Source organism: Crinia signifera, chromosome 9 (genome assembly GCF_055691185.1).
Source record: "Crinia signifera chromosome 9, ASM5569118v1, whole genome shotgun sequence".
Classification (NCBI taxonomy): domain Eukaryota; kingdom Metazoa; phylum Chordata; class Amphibia; order Anura; family Myobatrachidae; genus Crinia; species Crinia signifera.
The window spans coordinates 78,640,506-78,660,305 of NC_139225.1; the positions used below are offsets into that span (position 1 = coordinate 78,640,506).

Here is a 19,800-nt window from a genome sequence, read left to right on the forward strand (position 1 = left end):
CGCCCATGAAACGCGGGGCGTACACATAGGGAAATGAGGGTATGAAGCCCCTCACGCCCCTACACGCCCCCTTTGCGGCGGACGAAATACGTCTGCGGCGAAGGGGGCTGCACATGCGCAGATTGACCTCTGCGCATGTGCAGAATAAAAACATCGGCGGTACGGCCGCACGCGGGCCGTACCGTCCGAATTAGAATAAGGGCCTTAATACCATTCACCCCAATGGGTTAAATGATAAAATTAATTGAAATGCTGTGTTATAGTATCACAAATGGGTGAGCTCACATTCAATCTGTTCATTGATTTTTTCTGCTATGTATTTGTTCTCTGTAAATATGGATTTCAGTATTATATTACATATTTATTCATGCCTTTGGTTTCCCTTATACCTAGGCGCCAGCATGGCCAGCATCACCGGCTAGGCAGGAAGGAAGTAACTGTACTATGCAGGCTTGGAACGCAAGCTGCATCGGTTGCTGAATAAATGAAAGAAGAAGTAGCGCTTAACAATGAGGAATAATCAATGTAAAAAACATTTATTATGCAAGAACCATAAAAAATTAATTATGACATATACATATACATATAATTAAAAATGGGGGAATGGTATTAAAAACTCTCTCAGAGGCCCTCTAATTGTGCCACTGTATTGGATAGGATCCGCTCCTATTATGCCGTCTGGATGGAAAAAAGTCCCAAAGTGGAACGTTGCAGTTCTTTGAACTAGGGGTACATATGGCTATCCACTGGATTCAAAGTACACAATTGGAGATGGGTATAGTTACCACTGAGTGTCCCTTTGGAGACTTGTATCCTTGTAGGACTGCTATTTCAAGCTGTGATCTCCGTTTGAAGGGGAAAAGATGGATGAAAAAAAAAGGTGTTTTTCTCCTGTGTCAGAATCACGATGGTGTGGAGAGCAGGTGGAAATGTCCCGAACATGCAATTGCTCCAGAATCGGAGGTGAAGACGGCTGGTTGGATCCTGGTGGGCACAATGGGCGATGGCAGTGGGGGGCCTTGAGAGGAAGCAGCGCCAACGCGTTTCACTGCCTCTAGGGGCAGCTTTTTCAAGGGTATGCTGCTGTGGGTTCATTGAGGGTATTTATACCTGCATTTGATTATGAAACATGGTGCACCTGTGTGCTGGGCGGCATCTCATTGGTTTTCATAAACATATTATTCAATTATAAGAGACAATAGAAGGCAACAGAGCTAAAAAATGACATTGTAAAAGTGTTTTTATACTAAAATAACAAGAAACAGGTAATTTGTGAAAGGTAAGTATAACACGTGGAAGAGCGCTATTGGACAAACATCAGGTGTCTGGAATAGCATTTCCTCAAACATTTGTTAGGTGTCATAGTAACGTGACACGTGTTTTGTTTTGAACCAGTAATAGATGAGGGGCGAGATGTTTAGTAACAAAAGGGGCTGGTGTATTAGCGGCGTGCGTTCCAAGCCTCTTTCCGAGTACCAATAATAGATGAGGGGCGAGGTGTTTAGTAATCAAAGGGGCTGGTGTATTAGCGGCGTGCGTACCAAGCCTCTCTCCGAGTACTATGTTTCCGGGTGCCATGTCTGTGAACGGGTTGTCTAGGCAACTAAGCTTGCGTCTCACGGCTCTTAGACGGAGCGGGAGGCAGGTAATCCATTACTGGCTGCGGTATCTGTCACGAGCCTGGACTATGTCCTATTGGTTTGTTATATGTATATAGGCAGGTTGCCTAGTGACCAGATTAGCGTCCCACAACACCGATTCGGGACGGATGATTAGTGATCAGTACGCTGATAGCAGCATATATTCTAAGTATGTGGCTAATAATGCGGTTATAGTTGTTATATCCGAAAAAGAATATATCTAGGAACCCGGTATTTAGGTCAAAATAAATAATAAAATAAAATAAATATTAGCAAACCCAAAGGTTTGTTGTTTATATGTACATCTTTTTTTTCATTATTACACACCATTTAGTACAATAACATTCTGACCCCAGATGAATACAGTATTGTTATTGAAACCACATAAAACATGTGATCACCATTATGATAACAGAAATCGAGTGACAGCAGAGATTGAGTAATTTTCATAATTAGTACACTGATTAAAGACTCTTTGTTAGTTTAGAGCTTGGTTTTAGTTTTGTGCGGAGAATACATATGTAGATACATATGACACACTACATTTTGTTGTGGTGATCCACACATGGTATCGGGTTGTTACACCCAATAATTGGCTGTAACAATTATTGGGTGTAACAACCCGATACCATGTGTGGATCACCACAACAAAATGAAGTGTGTCATATGTATCTACATATGTATTCTCCGCACAAAACTAAAACCAAGCTCTAAACTAACAAAGAGTCTTTAATCAGTGTACTAATTATGAAAATTACTCAATCTCTGCTGTCACTCGATTTCTGTTATCATAATGGTGATCACATGTTTTATGTGGTTTCAATAACAATACTGTATTCATCTGGGGTCAGAATGTTATTGTACTAAATGGTGTGTAATAATGAAAAAATAGATGTACATATAAACAACAAACCTTTGGGTTTGCTAATATTTATTTTATTTTATTATTTATTTTGACCTAAATACCGGGTTCCTAGATATATTCTTTTTCGGATATAACAACTATAACCGCATTATTAGCCACATACTTAGAATATATGCTGCTATCAGCGTACTGATCACTAATCATCCGTCCCGAATCGGTGTTGTGGGACGCTAATCTGGTCACTAGGCAACCTGCCTATATACATATAACAAACCAATAGGACATAGTCCAGGCTCGTGACAGATACCGCAGCCAGTAATGGATTACCTGCCTCCCGCTCCGTCTAAGAGCCGTGAGACGCAAGCTTAGTTGCCTAGACAACCCGTTCACAGACATGGCACCCGGAAACATAGTACTCGGAGAGAGGCTTGGTACGCACGCCGCTAATACACCAGCCCCTTTGATTACTAAACACCTCGCCCCTCATCTATTATTGGTACTCGGAAAGAGGCTTGGAACGCACGCCGCTAATACACCAGCCCCTTTTGTTACTAAACATCTCGCCCCTCATCTATTACTGGTTCAAAACAAAACACGTGTCACGTTACTATGACACCTAACAAATGTTTGAGGAAATGCTATTCCAGACACCTGATGTTTGTCCAATAGCGCTCTTCCACGTGTTATACTTACCTTTCACAAATTACCTGTTTCTTGTTATTTTAGTATAAAAACACTTTTACAATGTCATTTTTTAGCTCTGTTGCCTTCTATTGTCTCTTATAATTGAATAATATGTTTATGAAAACCAATGAGATGCCGCCCAGCACACAGGTGCACCATGTTTCATAATCAAATGCAGGTATAAATACCCTCAATGAACCCACAGCAGCATACCCTTGAAAAAGCTGCCCCTAGAGGCAGTGAAACGCGTTGGAGCTGCTTCCTCTCAAGGCCCCCCACTGCCATCGCCCATTGTGCCCACCAGGATCCAACCAGCCGTCTTCACCTCCGATTCTGGAGCAATTGCATGTTCGGGACATTTCCACCTGCTCTCCACACCATCGTGATTCTGACACAGGAGAAAAACACCTTTTTTTTTTCATCCATCTTTTCCCCTTCAAACGGAGATCACAGCTTGAAATAGCAGTCCTACAAGGATACAAGTCTCCAAAGGGACACTCAGTGGTAACTATACCCATCTCCAATTGTGTACTTTGAATCCAGTGGATAGCCATATGTACCCCTAGTTCAAAGAACTGCAACGTTCCACTTTGGGACTTTTTTCCATCCAGACGGCATAATAGGAGCGGATCCTATCCAATACAGTGGCACAATTAGAGGGCCTCTGAGAGAGTTTTTAATACCATTCCCCCATTTTTAATTATATGTATATGTATATGTCATAATTAATTTTTTATGGTTCTTGCATAATAAATGTTTTTTACATTGATTATTCCTCATTGTTAAGCGCTACTTCTTCTTTCATTTATTCTCCTTTTTCTGGGACCTACTCAGTCCCTTAAAGTAGCAGCTTTCACTTGACACACACCCCATTGACAGCGCCCTCGGACTACCCTAGGGCAGTCCCCTTCTTGCATCGGTTGCTGGGCAGCGACGACACTGACCACAGCTGGAATTGTGCAGTCGGACATCCGCCTCCTGGGTCTGGCGGCATGTGCCGCACATGGACAGCAGTGGGTGTATCGGTTCAGTTGTGAGTATAAATGTCTGTTTTGTGATTGTATTTGTGCTGTAGGATTGTGTCCTGAATACGGGGATCAAAGCCTGAAAGCTAGACTATACACTTCCTTTTTTGTCTTCAACTTTTACTGCCTCTTGAGTGCCATTATTCTGTTGGATTGCGTGCATACCTATGTTTGGGCACCGGGGACCGCGGTTATTGGTGAGAGTGCCTGCAGGCTTGGATTCGTATATATATATATATATATATATATATATATATATATATATATTAAACTAGTATTTGTATTTCAGTCTAAACACAGTAGCTGATGTCAGCTTTACCCTTGGAAAATAGTGTTTGCAGTAGAACATGCTGTAAAAGGTGTATTACTGAGGTATTGCACTCAGCTTTTACCTTGAACATCCACAGTGAAGTTAAAGCTGGCTTGAAGATTGTGTACGGCATTGGTAAGCAATATGGTGTAAACCCCAGAATCCTTTTCTCTTAAGGTCCTTATTGACAAGCTATACGTTTCTGACTTTGCTTTATAGCAGGATTGGCCTTTTTCTATTTGTTTCCCATCTTTAAACCTGCATACAACAGAACAGTACAAAAACAAGAGGTTATGAAATTAAATTTAAGCTAATTTTTGGAAGTGATACATACATATACCCCAATTAATTTACTTTAACTGATGGAAAGAATTACAATAAATCAAAAATACCAACAGTTCTGGCCAGCTCTCACTGGTTGCTGGAGCATGCTGTTTCATCTCTCAGATGCCGTTCTCTATGTTTGCTCTCGAGAACTACAGTTTACATTAATAAATCCTTCCACTTAACATAATTTGGTGATGTGTACATTACTCCAACAAGCCTCTTTATCCTCTTGTCTTGCTTTCTCCCAGGGCACAAAGGAGACCTGCCAACCCTACCTCCTCCCTTGCTAGATGTGCTAATAATACTCACATTTACTCAGGAAATATGGATATTTCACAGATACAAATTTGCTTTAATACTTTTCCAGGCAGATACACAGTTATAATAGAATCATCATACTGCCACTGCCCATCCGCCCCAGCCACTGCCCATCCGCCACAGGGACCCCGCTGCTTCCCCAGCGCTGCACAGACCATGATGCCCAGCGAGCACAGCACCTCGCAGAGGCACTGTTTGGAGCGGGCAGCCCTCTGTCTAACTGCCCAGCCCGTACCCGGAGCTGCCTGTCCTGATACTATCTGTATCTGCAGCTGCCGGCTTGTATGTCTGCTCCTGCCCCCTCACATGCCGTAGCATGGTCTTTCTAGCAGTGGCCCTCCCCTGCCCAGCACGCACTTGGTGCAGCCCAACTTCCTCTGTCACCCTGGCAAGGCATCCTCCTTACAGGAGGGAGGGGGAGAGGAGACATCCGGCTGCAGCATGTCACCTGTATGTTCTACCTGCTGTGTATGCACTGTATTACATACTCACACATACACACATGTACACAGGGTATATTATACATAGTACACACATATGCCGCCGCAGCAGCACTGTCAGGAGCAGCCCTCTGTCTACCTGCCTGGCAGCCCAGGGGGGGGGCTACAATTTTTTTTAATCCGGCCCTGCTGCTTAATGGAAACTGGGACAGGCCTGGGCAACCTCTGAAGGGCCCTTTTGAGCTATATCATTTAAATAATGTTTAGTGTGTATGCTCAATATCGTTAATAATGCATGCACATCGTTATTGACCCCCTGTCCTCTTTGCATGCAGCTCAGTCTAGCTATATCAGTGACTGAATGCATAGCAGGGGTCTCATTCTGGGTGTATGCACTATATCATTCTCCCAGCAGCACCACCACCAAAATATTTAACTACTGTATAAATGCTTTGCCACTAATCGGTTAGCATGTACGCGGCATTACATACTGTAAATGTAAATATTTAAAGACAGTAACTCACCAGACAGTAAGTGGCAGGGGGAAAGCCTTCACTTTAATAGACAATGTCAGCTCCTTTTCACCCTTCAATACCTTGTACACTTGCTCTGTTTGCGGATGTATGTGAAGGAAAGCTTTTTCTACAAAGTAAAAAATAAATAAATGTCAAAAAAATTCATGCATATTCTGAACCACTTTTGAATTTAACATTAAATATAATAGGAATATAGCAATTAATGACAATAAAATACACACTACCCTTCTTCATATTTAAATTACTTTAATGCTTAAAAATTAATATTAAAATCAAATGTTGCAATCATTGACAAATCAATTCTGAAGTTTATATAAATTATAAGAAAAGATTGATTTGCAAATCAAATCCTAAATGGATCCTATTTTCAGTCTGGGCGCACCAGCAAACAGGAAACTGGATCAGCAGGCGAGCACGCAGCGGGAGTTTCTGACTACCCAGAAATCCCCCCTGCCCGCCGAGCTGTCCGATTTTCAACTGGGCTGACAGCAGGGGGAGCTAGCTGTAGTGGCAGCGTGCAACTCCTCCCAGACAGTCAGTGCTCCGTGTGGCTGTGTGAGAGCTGGCCAGGGGAGAAAGGGATTTGTCCCTTTCAGCTAAACAGGTATACTACTCAAGGGCGTAACTACCATAGGTGCAAGGGGTGCAGCTGCTATGGGGCCTAGAGCTGAAGGGGGCCCATCTTTGCTGTCTAAGTAATATGTTTTACATACATTTATCACCATCAGTTAAACAGGGGGCCCTTACAAACTTTTGCTATGGGGCCTACAAATATCTAGTTACGCCTCTGGGTATACTCCTCTGATGTTTGAGGGAGTGAGTGGGGAGAGGGGGGTTTATGTTGTGTGTGTTTTTTGTGGATATGGTGTATCTATGTCTGTATGCTATTTGTCTGTGCATGCTGTGTGTATGTACAGTGTGCTAAGTATGTGTGTGTGTCTGTGTACTTTAGTGTATGTATGCTACTGTATGTGTGTCTGTGTTTATGTATGCTATGTGCGTTTCTGTGGGTACATATTGTGTAAATGTATGCTATGTGTGTTTGTGTTTGCAGTGTGTATGCATGCTATATGTGTGTGTGTATGTACAGAAGAATGTGTGAACGTGTGTACGTGTGTGTGTGTGTGTGTGTGTGTAATGGAAACCCTCATGAAAATCCTGCATTTGCCCATGAACTTACAGTACAACCCCTCTTGTTCTCAGTACTATAGTAGGATTCCCTTGTTATAGGAAATGAAAAACAGCTGGCAGATATCCAGCACAGGGCTGATGCTTATATGAGGGTTCATGGGAGCAAAATATCATATTCCCTTTTTGTAGATGCCGTCAGATCTGATTTGAGAAGTGACTGGGCTCAGCTACATCCTCCTGGCCTGTAATTAAAAAGATTGCCATCCCATAAGACCCAGTATAATGGCCAGTGGTCTTTAATCTTTCTTCCCATTGTAAGTTTGTTGGACGGAAATAATACACTTACTATATGATTTTTAAATAAGCCACACAGAAAAACCCAGGGACAATAAAAAGACTCAGGCCCTTGTTATCATGTTAACATGCTCCATCTTTTCCAAATATCACTGGCAAGATGGTGCTGCATAGATGGGAAGACCAACTTGCTGGCACCAAGTGAGATGTGGACTTGCAATGGGGGCAGATCGCTGCTCAGACGAATGGGGCCAATGCAGATGTGGACCCTTCTGGCATTAACATGCTGCTTGGGGGTTTGTAAATGCAATAAATTGAAATAAAGGGTGAACACTAAATGAGAAAAAAAACTGTATATCTAGAGATATGTTTGTCAGAACACAGGCGTGTTAGCAGAGGAATCCCAGAATGGCTACTTTCGAGTAACAGTCCCCACACACCATTTTAAAATAAACATTTTGGAAACACAGCCCAAAAGGAAAGCCATTTTATGTTTTTACAGTGATTCTTATCATTCTCTCAGACACTACACTTCTGTTTGTTTTATTTCCTGACTGTATAAAATGGTGGCCGTGGTTTCCTTAGATATCAGTGAGAGGAATGTAACCAGTTTGATTATTTGCTCTGTGCGAGACTGTGGTAGATTAATAATGGATTTCAAATCTATGTTATTATATATTTTACTAATGGATTTCAGCTGTTGCCTCTTGAATATTGATCACTGCGGTTCTCATTTTTTTTTTAAATAACACCTCTTCCAAGCACTTATTTACAGATTAAAACTAATATAGCTTAAATACACATAAGAAAATATAACTGTGATGCAAAACAAAACAGAGAGTCAGTTATTAATGTTCTTGGGTGTTACGGCTTCCGAAATTTTTCCTGCTCATGTACCTCCCTTGCTTGGGATGCTTATTGGAATCATTGCTGTGTTCTTTTAAGTCCACTTTAATTATTCTCATACTTGCTGTTTCATTGTATAGCACTATCAAATAGTGCTGCACTTTACAGAGAATAAGCGGCATTCATTTAAAAGGCTTTTTAAATTATTGTCGCTTTAAATGGGCAGTCATGCAAGTTGTTTCTTCCTAGAAACATTCACAGTGTGTTCCACAAGTTTATAAGTATATATATATATATATATATATATATATATATATATATATAAAAGTCCAAATCGCAGTCAGCACACATCTTCAAATCAACCAGTGAAATGTTGTAGCCATATAAATGTGGTATTGCAAAAATTAGAGGCCAGCATAACACAATGAAATAGCAAAAAAGTGAAAATGTATTTAATATTTTAGAAAACATTTAGGTGGACACACCAGCATAGCAAAAAAATGTAGTCCATATACAAATTACCGGATCCAACAAAAGACATGGCAGGTGTAGCATGGTGTGCTATCACCGTCCTCAGGAGCATAATGCTCCTGAGGACGGTGATAGCACACCGAAACGGCCGTCGGGCATCAGTGACCCTCTAGGTGGACCACCATGCTACACCTGCCATGTCTTTTGTTGGATCCGGTAATTTGTATATAGACTACATTTTTTTGCTATGCTGGTGTGTCCACCTAAATGTTTTCTAAAATATTAAATACATTTTCACTTGTTTGCTATTTCATTGTGTTATGCTGGCCTCTAATTTTTGCTATATATATATATATATATATATATATATATATATATATATATATATATATTATTTTAGTATTGGCCAAATGATGTGAAAAGTTAGATAGATCACAATGGAAATGGCAATGTTTTCAAATGTATCAAGCACTGAAAAGGAAATTGTTTTGGAACATGAGTGCTATTGCTAATCCATCCTCACATGGCATCAGAAGGTACGTTTTGGGAGAATGCACAAGGGGGAGGAATCCTTTCTGACCCCTCTCCTGTGTATGTGCAGATCTTTCTTGTAACAAGACCCATGCAGTATTTTTTTTTTCAAATAAATATATGAATTAAAAGATAACAAAAAACTTAATTATTAAAGTTATGTACATATGTGCAATTGTGCATACCTATTTACTAGCCATTCCATTACGGTCCACAAAGCTGGTAACTGGCATATTCTACCAAGGTGCTTTCTAGCCAGACTCTGAACTTTCGGCGCATACTGTACTCAAACTGCATTTGTACACATGGCTGTTGTTTATAGCTGTGGTATAAACAACAGCAAAGTTTGGGGGTACTTGTTTCCTATCTGGGCGCCCGCTAAGTTAATTGCGCACCATGCTATTCTCCGTATAAAAATCGGATCGCATCGCATCGGATACCACAAATACACATACACGATATTGAACGATGCGATGCGATGCGATCCGATTCGATTTCCCATAGGAAACAATGTTAAATGGATCAATTTACCCAAATCAGCATAGGGAAGAATGGTAAATGGGCCAGAAACCCCCAAAAAAACCACAGAGCAGTGGAATGTCCCCCCAAAAGTAGTTGACGCCACCCCGCCATCAACGTGAACCCGAAGCGTGGCGAGCGCAGCGAGCCCGCGAGGGGCGGCGGTACGCGTCCTCCGACCTTTTCATGCCCTACTATCCACTAGGGCGTGGAGTGAGAATAGAATAGTGTGGCGAGCGCAGCGAGCCACCGAGCCCGAAGCGTGGCGAGCGCAGCGAGCCCCGCGAGGGGACGCGGATACCTTCACAGGTAAACGCGTCCCTTCGCGGGCTTCCCAGGTGTCCGCGTCGCCATGGACACCTGGGAAGCCCGCGAAGGGACGCGTTTACCTGTGAAGGTATCCGCGTCCCCTCGCGGGGCTTGCTGCGCTCGCCACGCTTCGGGCTCGGTGGCTCGCTGCGCTTGCCACACTATTCTATTCTCACTCCACGCCCTAGTGGATAGTAGGGCATGAAAAGGTCGGAGGACGCGTACCGCCGCCCCTCGCGGGCTGGCTGCGCTCGCCACGCTTCAGGTTCACGTTGATGGCGGGGTGGCGTCAACTACTTTTGGGGGGACATTTCAATGTTCAGGGGTGTTTTTGGCCCATTTACTATTGTTCCTATGATAATTTGGCTAAATTGAGCCATTTCACATTGTTTCCTATGGGAAATCGAATCGGATCGCATCGCATCGTATACCATCGACCGAATCCGATGCGATGCGATCCGATTTCATTACGGTGCCGTACGTAGAAAACCTGGGCGCCCAGATAGGAAACAAGTACCAGTTTGGGACTTGGCAGGGGTGAAGTTAGGCATCCTGCCACCCCCAGACACAATATTATCGGTCACCAACCATCATGTCACTGCACCCTTCATGTTAGGGCCTCCCAATTGTCAAGCCTCATCACCTCTCTACAGGGGCGGATTGGGAGTTGAATCCGGCCCTGGAACCTTCTTGCACAGCGGCGGTGGGGGGTGGCGCCAGTGTGCGGAGGGGGGGACTCACTTGCTGCTTTCTGCTTGAAGATGCCGGGCGGAGAAGGGACGGAAGCCCGCTTGAAGGCCCATGGGAGGTGCTGCGCTGTCGTGCATGCGCAGCAGCCCTCCTGCGGCCATCTTGGATTTGGGCAAAATGCTGCAGCCACTACCCACAGCCCAGCCAGGACAGGGGAAGCGCGGCCGGCCCGATTTGAATGAGTTTTGGGCCGGCCCACCGGGAAATGGCCCAGTTTCCCGGTGGCCCAATCCGCCCCTGCCTCTCTACCACTGGAATTTTCTGCACCCCCCTAATAACGAGAACAAAAGGAATCACCTGGCCTCATCAGTCCATCTGCCTAGTAGGGCTCCCATGCAAGTGAACATGCTGTTCCACCTACCCCCTCCCTTCCCCCTGCAGGTGTCACCCACATGCCTCATGTGCCTAGTGGAAAATACACCACTGGACTTGTCCGGTGTCATGCAGGGCCGGCGTTACCCACTCAGCAGCTCCTGCAAAGCAGGGAGGCACCATGCTGAAAAGGCGCTCTCTCCCTGCTCTGGTAAAGCTGCCTCAGCCCTCACTGTCACTGCCTGCACGCCGCCCGCAGTGCCTGTCTAATAGTGGGTGGCAGTATGAAAAGCTACTCCCTCACCCCGAGTGCACACACACACACTGTCTGTCCTCCAAAGTCCTCCTCCTGCCCCCTTTTCCTCAATGGAAGGTTGTCGGACTCTTGTGCTGTGGAAGGCAGCTCTGTAATAACAAAGAGCGGCAGTGATCGTGCGGTGTGGCAGTGCTTGATTCCCCGCCCAGTCTCTGTACAGCTGTGCCGCGCCTTGCACTCGTCTAAACTTTATATTTTTTATATATATTTTGATCATGGCTACTGGCTGCCGCAGCCTGTCAAATATTGTGACAGGCAGCCAGCAGCCTGAAGAGCAGCTCCTCTCACTCACTGACACTGTGAATGCCTTGATGTCATGTCCGGGTCCACTCCCTACCCATTGCTCCCTGCGCCTGTCAATCAAATGATGAACAGCCCGCCTCCTCTTCCTTCCCTATTCTCAGTGTGCAGTGCAGCCCAGTCCTCAACACTCTGCCCCTCTATCTCCTCCTCATTCTTCCATCTCTTCCTTCTCTCTCCTCCTTTCCCCCTCAGTCACAAGTTGGAAAAATGGCGTCCTCAGCACCCTCCTATGCAGATAGAAGAGGAGAGACTCTACAAGATTTAAACAGCAAAGAACAGTGAGTCTTTTATTATACATGTTTATAACATATTTATTAATAATTGTATATTTTTTATATTAATTTAGACACTTTTTAAATAATACCTACAACATTTTGCAGACACAGCACTGAGATGCGAGCGGTTTGCTACACAGTGAAACATTTGCACAGTATCGACTGTATCCTGGCTGCGCAGCCTACAGTAGCTGTGAAGCCAGATGCAGGCCAGCCATGTGTTGGGTTGTGTGCGATGTCACCCAGCCGTCGAAGCCCTCCACCTGACATGCCTGCATTGTCTCGACCACTTGCATGAAATGCTGAAGCGATGCCCCCACAACAGGCCATCAGCGGCGGGGAGGGTGGGTGGTGATGGAGGCTTGCATGAAATGCTGAAGTGATGCCCCTGCAACAGGCCATAGGCAGCGGGTACGGTGGACAGTGCATACGCTCCTACAAATAAGCTGCAGCTTGCTGCAATGGCAATGTGAAAGGGCGCAAAATTTATGGTTTGCAGGAGGGTGCCGGACACCCTAGCACCGGCCCTGGTCATGTATGAACTGCATTGATACAATTTGTCAAAAAAATAATCTGTTATTATCACAATTTGTGGCAATAACAGATGATAGTTTACAAACCAAAAAAAGTCAATCTCAATACACAGGCCCCTAAATCATATAGAAGATGACATTGTGGTATTTTCTTCCACATATTTGTATGCATTATAAAACTATTTACTTACCGTAAACTGTTACTGAAATGTTTTTAGCCGCTAAAGGAAAGTTGCTATCCCTGCAAGTGTACACTCCATTGTCTTTCATTGTCACATTATCTATCACTGTGAGTCTGTCTCCCCCATAGCCGTGTGACAGCGGATACAAATCCTTCTCAGAATGTAGGACCTGGTAGAACACAACAATGTTGTTTAGCATTCAGACAGTTGTTTAAATGTTATTATATTTTAAAATAGTGTGCGGTGAACCTGAAATATTTTATGTTTACTATGTTAAAATAATCTGTTACTCAAGCTGTGGACACACGGTGCGATTATGGCTCATGGCCGATTCTGACTATCCGATTTCGGCTAACTGCACTTTAGATTTACTTTAGATTTAGACTATCTTGATATTGGGCCCTAGGCCAAATACATTCTACAGGTGAGATAGTCAAGATAGACTTTCCTGCACAATCTATTTTCCTATACAATACTAACGGGGACTTGCATCTGCATCTAATCGGCATCGCACGCAGCTGAACACTGAGATTCAGACTAACTTTGTGTTACATTTTTTAATATTTCACAATACAAGCCAACATTATTGTAGTTTTTACCTTTTGTAAACGATATTTACTAAGTCCATTGTTACTACTACCAATTGATTCTGGAAGCAGCAGTAATATTACAAAAAAAAACTATTTACTGTACTACTGGTGGCATATTAGCTAAATCTGTTATTAACACGTCAACATGGTCCTATCCCAAGAACGTTTTATGGCGATTTGGGGTAAAGCATCACTCGGGTGGGACAGCAATGATGTAATTCATGGCAAATGACATCATGAAGCTCTTTGCCCCACCCACTGTACCCTGAAAGCACCAAGATGATGGAGACTTGCCCATTATCTGGGGGGAGGGGGCAGGAGAAACTGTGTAAAAGATAGGAGCCTCACTGAAATTCCTGGAGAGTGAGCTAAAGGGTGTGCTAGTTCATACATTTTTCTCAGATTATACATGTCCATGATGAGCCCTAAGGGTATGCAAGACAATCAACCGCTTATATGTCCTAAAATCACTGTATTTTATACCTACTCAAAACCCCTTTTTAGTTCTCATTAATTTCAAGATGTTGTTTATTCAAGGTGTTACCTTTCTTTGGTGAACCCATTCCAAAAACACTCTGGAATTAAAGGGGGCTTCTCCAACGCAACGCAGCTTAAGCTTCTCTCCTACCAGCAGAGTAGAAGGCTTCGCAATCAAGTAAGTTATTACTGTAGGCTGGAGCCCTATAATATAAAAAAAAACTGGATGTAAATGTACTGCAATGGATTACACAAACACAGAAAGCATTGAATCAGATGAATTAGAACTGTGAATAATACTTTATGTACACTATTTTAATCTTTCCATTGCAAACTGATGGAAACAGGCTGTGCAATGTCTCCTAATTGACAGGATGGAGTTAGCAGGAGGTGGAGGAAGGCCGGCATGCAGAGACACAGAGATGTGTCACCTCCATTATCTGGGAGGGGAAAGCCATGGCTCTGCGCAGCCCCCACTTCTGTCTGTCATCTGAGTAAGCTGGAGCTTATTGGTGGGTTTAGAAGTGATGTCATACACAAATCATTTTTACATGGGAGAATTACATAAAAGATAATAATCAGAATATGTATTCATTCATTCTATCCAGTGCATGCATTGGCAAACTCAGGGGTTCACAAACGTTTTTGACTCAATGCACCCCTAGGACAAATGTTTCTAATTAGGAAAATTAAAAAAAAAAAATTAAATTGTGTCATCCATATGGTCAGTTATGTGGTTAGGGACAGGATTCACTTCTGTTTGTTCACATATTGTATGAATCAAAGTCATAAACACTGTTTTTGTCTGTTACATAACCAATAATTTGGTCTTGGACCACCAACTCTGGGAACCCCTGCAAGTGTCCTAAGACACCCCAGCTGCTACGGCACACAGTTTGGGGAACACTGGGCTAACCAAAAGACATTCAGGATCAACGCGCACCTACCCAGGATTTTCTTCAGTGGAAAAGGCTTCAAGGACAAATATCCCAGGTAAAGTGACTCGTGATTTTTACACTGGCACAGTATTGTATTGTGTCTTTCCCAGGTGAGCTGCAGTGGAAACAGCTCTTACCCTGGATTTTCGACACTGGAATTTCCTGATCCATGTAGAAGGAGGACCTTCTAGGCACTGAGGTCCACTGGGGGGTTCCCCTGTGAGACAGTCCAACCCTGGACATTTGGGCTAAGTGCCTCCCAGGAATACAATGTTGCTTATTTTATGTGCTATTAATGTGAAGTTCACCCTTAATTCACCCTCCATTTGCTCACTTCTCACTCATTTTATTAGTAGTGTGGCCAGGAAAATGTATAATTGGTTCGTGATAGCTCTCACAACAAATGTAGAAGTATTTGTTTACATGGAATAACATGAGAGTAAGTGACATATTAAATAATTATAAATTATATTTATGTATTCTACAAATCACAAATGTGCCTAGGGCATAATATACTAAAGGGGGAATTCAATTAGCTGCAGAAATTTACTACGAGCCTTATTGATTTTCAAGTGTCCACAAAGTGAGGCAGCACCTATCAAAAAATAATGCTAATAACTAGGGGTTAATGGATGCCGCAACCCTGTTCACACATAAATATGTGAACTTTTGTGTGTTATCGCCCATTAACGTGTAAATGTCCATTGAAGTTAACTGGTTTTTAAAAGGGTGCCGACCCTCACAAGGGTGAATCACCCATGTCAGTCAGATTCCCGACTGTCGGGCATTCAAACAGTCGGGATTCCGATGTCGATATGCTGACCATCGGGGTCCTGACTATTGGGCTGTCATCCGGCACCCATTAAAAGAGGGGTTTCAGTGATAGTATCTGGAATTAAATAGCCATAGGTGATAAATCGCTTAACAGGTTTAATTGAATTCAGCCCTAAGAGAAGTTAATATCAATGTCTTGACCCTACCAGTAAAATTTTTTGAATGGCATATGTAACCAGTGGCGGCTTCAGAGGTGGGTCTGCAGCCCAGTCCAAAATTCAAATAGGGGAGCAACACCAACTGTCAGTGAATCAGTTTGGAGTGGCAGTTGGTGGCATGTGCCTCCCCTACAGTATTTGAATTTTGATCTGCGTGCTCCTCTGAACCCGCCACTTTATGTAACATATATAACTTAACTTTGATGCTGCCTAAGGAGCAACTGGAAACGACGCTACTAGTTCCCAATGCCAGAGACTTGGTTTATTTTGCTCTGTATTAGCACAATGTTTACTTCAAGCATTAGTCTATAGCTTTTATATAACTTCAAGACCATCTGTATGCTGCAAAGCAAGAAACTATTTGTGTTGCTTAGATCTCCAACAATGGTGCTAAAGGTTACCGTGAGTCTAAAAGGAATTTTCAAACCTGATTGATGATGAACAAAGTTTGTCAAAATAATTAGACATTACCTTTAAATGAGAGCCAATGCTTACCGTTACTGTACATCAAGAAGGAAGTATGGTAATGAATGTTATTGACCACCGTGTTACACTGCAAAATTTCTTGAAATTTGGAGTTAGGTATTATAAAGCCAATCTTAGGGTCCCACTTCATTCCAGGCCGGAAAATTTGAGATTTATTAGGGTACTGAAGGAAAGAATTAAAAAGTTTATATTAATTTAACATATCCCATTTCTAAAACCATAACAAGTGGAAGAAAACATTGTAGCTGCACACATTTGTCGTTTGCAGGGGCGTCATTGTCACATCATCAGGAACAGGACTGTGCTTCACAACACACTAAGAGCTGAGTAATGACTGTATGACTATGACCAGCTGTAATGCACAATATAACAAATGCAAAATACTGTATAAGCTTCCTCAAGTGATAATGCTATTGACTCTAAGGTAGATTCACCAAAGCTTCTGAACATGAAAATTGTAGTTTTACTATCAGATTTTAGCTATCATTTCTCTATTGCATTCTCAAAAATGATTTAGAGATTCTGATTGGTTGCTGTGGCTGACGCCTCCTCTTGTCTGTTTTAAGGGATGTACACATGGAGCGATTTTTGCTAGTGAGCGACTTTAAGCGATTTTGACTAAGCGATTTTGTCTATGGGCAATTTTGACTATACTAGAATTAACATACTTGGTTGGTATTTATTGCAGTTCGCCTGATGAATATCTCCCTCAGAAGTGAGATAGAAAGAAAAACCCCTACCGCGCCAGGAAGATTTAATAGCAGCAACTCTGGGAGATCCCCTGTTAGGCGGGATCCAAGGGATTTTAGAAATGAAAGAAAAGGGTTTCAGAGTGTGCTAATAACAATTGCAGTAACACAATAGTGATTAAAAAATGATGACATTTTTAATAAAAACATTCAGTATAATGTCTGATATTTCATAATCTGTGATTGAACTTCCATAGAATATTGTTGTCCCAACGCGTTTCGTTACTGAAGTGACTTCATCAGGGGCGAAGGAAGCAAATAAGCAGAACTAGTTCGAGCGTTAGTCTTCGTATATGGTACGACCTCATAAGAATTGTAATTCTGAGGTGGTGGTCCCAATCCTAAGTATGGGTAATCGTCAAGAACAGTTGACGGAAAAAGAGCTGAATGTAGTAAATCCTTATTTAGGCAATAACAATAGATTTTGACAAGTAGCAAAAAGTGTCCATACCGGGGATCCAATGCTGATTTTTTTCTGAAAGATTGGCCCCCAATATGGTGACAATTGGGAACAAAAGTTCAGACCAGTATAGGGTGGTCAAACTGGATGTGCTCTCCAGGGATCCAAAATCAGAACCAGCGATTTTAACTAGACAGCCAGCAATCTAGTCAAAATATTCTTGCCAACTTGGCAACTATTTTTTACTAGGCGATATTATAGGGAGATTTGTCTAACCTTGACAGTGATCTTCACTAACCTCTAAGCAATTTTGACTATGTAGTCAAAATTGCTTAGAAGGATCACTTCGTGTGTACACCCCTAAGCAGGAGATTTTGGCTAACCTTCTAGGAGAATTTGCTGCCAAAATCTCACCATGTGTACACCCCTTTAGAGGCTTTAGTAAATCTACCTCTTTTGTATTTATAGCAAATAAGGAAATGGGGGCAGATGATCTATGGGTATTAACAGATTTCTATAATTGTTGGATTGTTTTCTCCATGACATATACAGGTTGAGTATCCCGTATCGTATATCCAAAAAAACAAAATATTCCAAAAAAGTGGGTTTTCAGAATTCTTTGAGGTTTTATTTGTTTGTTCCATCCCCCCCCCCCCCCCCCACAGCCCCTTTTTTCATACTTACCACGGTGCATTGCGCGAGTGTGCGGGCATGCCGGTGATGTCACCGGCGAGCCTGCAAACTCATGCAATGTACCCCTGGGACCCCTGAAGAGGATCCTGAAGGCTGCCGTGGACGCCGAGGGGCACTATGGACGCCGGGGGACAATCGGAGCCCCACCAGGGGACCAGGTAAGTATGTTAAAAAATATTATTACAAAAAACGGAAAAATCCCTTATCCAAAATGCTTGTGGTCCCGAGCATTTCAGGTAAGGGATACTCAGCCTGTAGTACCTAGGTTTGATTATAAATTACACAATGTAGAATATAAATAACACTTTAATTCACCTACAATATTTAGAAGTTTTCTGGATTACTTAAATCAGCGAAGAAATTATGTTATGGCCTCTATTTACTCCCATACAGTGTTATACACAAGAAGCCTCATTCAGAATTAAAACAATAGCAAAATGCATCTGGAAATAAAAGTCCCATTTTGCTACCTTTCCTGAGGTGGTCACAGACACAGAATGTGACCAACTGCAATTCATTCTGTGTCCAACTGCAATTCTCTCCCCATACTTGATGCAAGTAATAGGAGCAGATGCACCAGGGAAATTACAGCAGATGTGGCTGCAATGTGGGTACAAAGGATGCTAAAAATCACTGTCAAAATCTATCTGCCCCACCTGCAGTGCTACATGGTTTTGCGGGTGTGGTATAATTGACCGACAGTCGGGATTCCGACAGTCATTACTCAGACGTCGGAATCCCGACTGCACAGCCGGGGGAGCACAATGAAGCCCCATGCGGGCTCGCTGCGCTCGGCACCTATTTGATTCTTCCTCTATGGGGGTCGTGGACCCCCACGAGGGAGCAGTCGGGATTCCGACGTCGGAGTAATGACTGTCGGAATCCCGACTGTTGGGGAGCCGTCCGGCACCTGGTTTTGCCCAGTTGTGTGTTTTTGCTTTACTTACAAACACGTATCAGGCCTACAGCATGCAGACACTTTACATCATTTTGCTGGGGAGGTCAGGTTATAACTAATTAGAATGGAACATGTGAGATGCTAATTGAAAAAGACCCCCGTTCCAAACAGTAGGAAATATACTTTAAGAATAAAGGAATATTCAGTACAATGTCATTATACTATAATATCACAGCTTCATCATTTCATTTGCAAAATGGGTGAAACTTAGACACATAGGCCCTTATTCTGATCGCTTCGCTTGGACCCGAATTCAGCCAGTGTACTCATGTGCATATACGCATGCGCAGAACCATTTCTGCGCATGTCTGTATGCAGGGAGCGAGCAAACTCAGAGAGAAGTCCGGGCACTGAGTGCTCGCTCCTGGCCTTCCGAGCAGGGGGTGGAGAGGAGTGTTGCGGCTTGATCAGGGTCATTACCATATGCGCACACCCTGCGTTTCATGGGAGTTCCCATGAAAACGCAGGGAGTGCGTATGGAAATGCGGTTGTGACATGCCTGCAGGGGGTGGACAGCTGACTTAACCGGGTGTCAGCTGCCCGCCCATATCCCTGCTTTTCTTTGCTCATATGTAAGAGTCTAGACCACTCGTACATGGG

At 43.1% G+C, this 19,800-nt stretch overlaps 1 protein-coding gene across 2 annotated transcripts in view; it reads right to left on the reverse strand.

Annotated features, from left to right (window-relative positions):
* The window catches only part of LOC146035694 (vascular endothelial growth factor receptor kdr-like), a 235,107-nt gene that overhangs the window by 119,181 nt on the left and 96,126 nt on the right, over positions 1 to 19,800 (reverse strand). For both annotated transcript variants that reach the window (XR_014460700.1, XM_083159281.1), the window contains exons 5-9: positions 16,410 to 16,563; positions 14,052 to 14,188; positions 12,927 to 13,086; positions 6,134 to 6,251; positions 4,607 to 4,782 (exon numbers count right to left, since the gene is read on the reverse strand). Coding sequence is in view for 1 of the 2 variants with exons in the window: in XM_083159281.1 (XP_083015407.1) it covers positions 4,607 to 4,782; positions 6,134 to 6,251; positions 12,927 to 13,086; positions 14,052 to 14,188; positions 16,410 to 16,563 (745 nt within the window). In the remaining variant the exon portion in view is untranslated. The remainder of the gene's footprint in view (positions 1 to 4,606; positions 4,783 to 6,133; positions 6,252 to 12,926; positions 13,087 to 14,051; positions 14,189 to 16,409; positions 16,564 to 19,800) is intronic.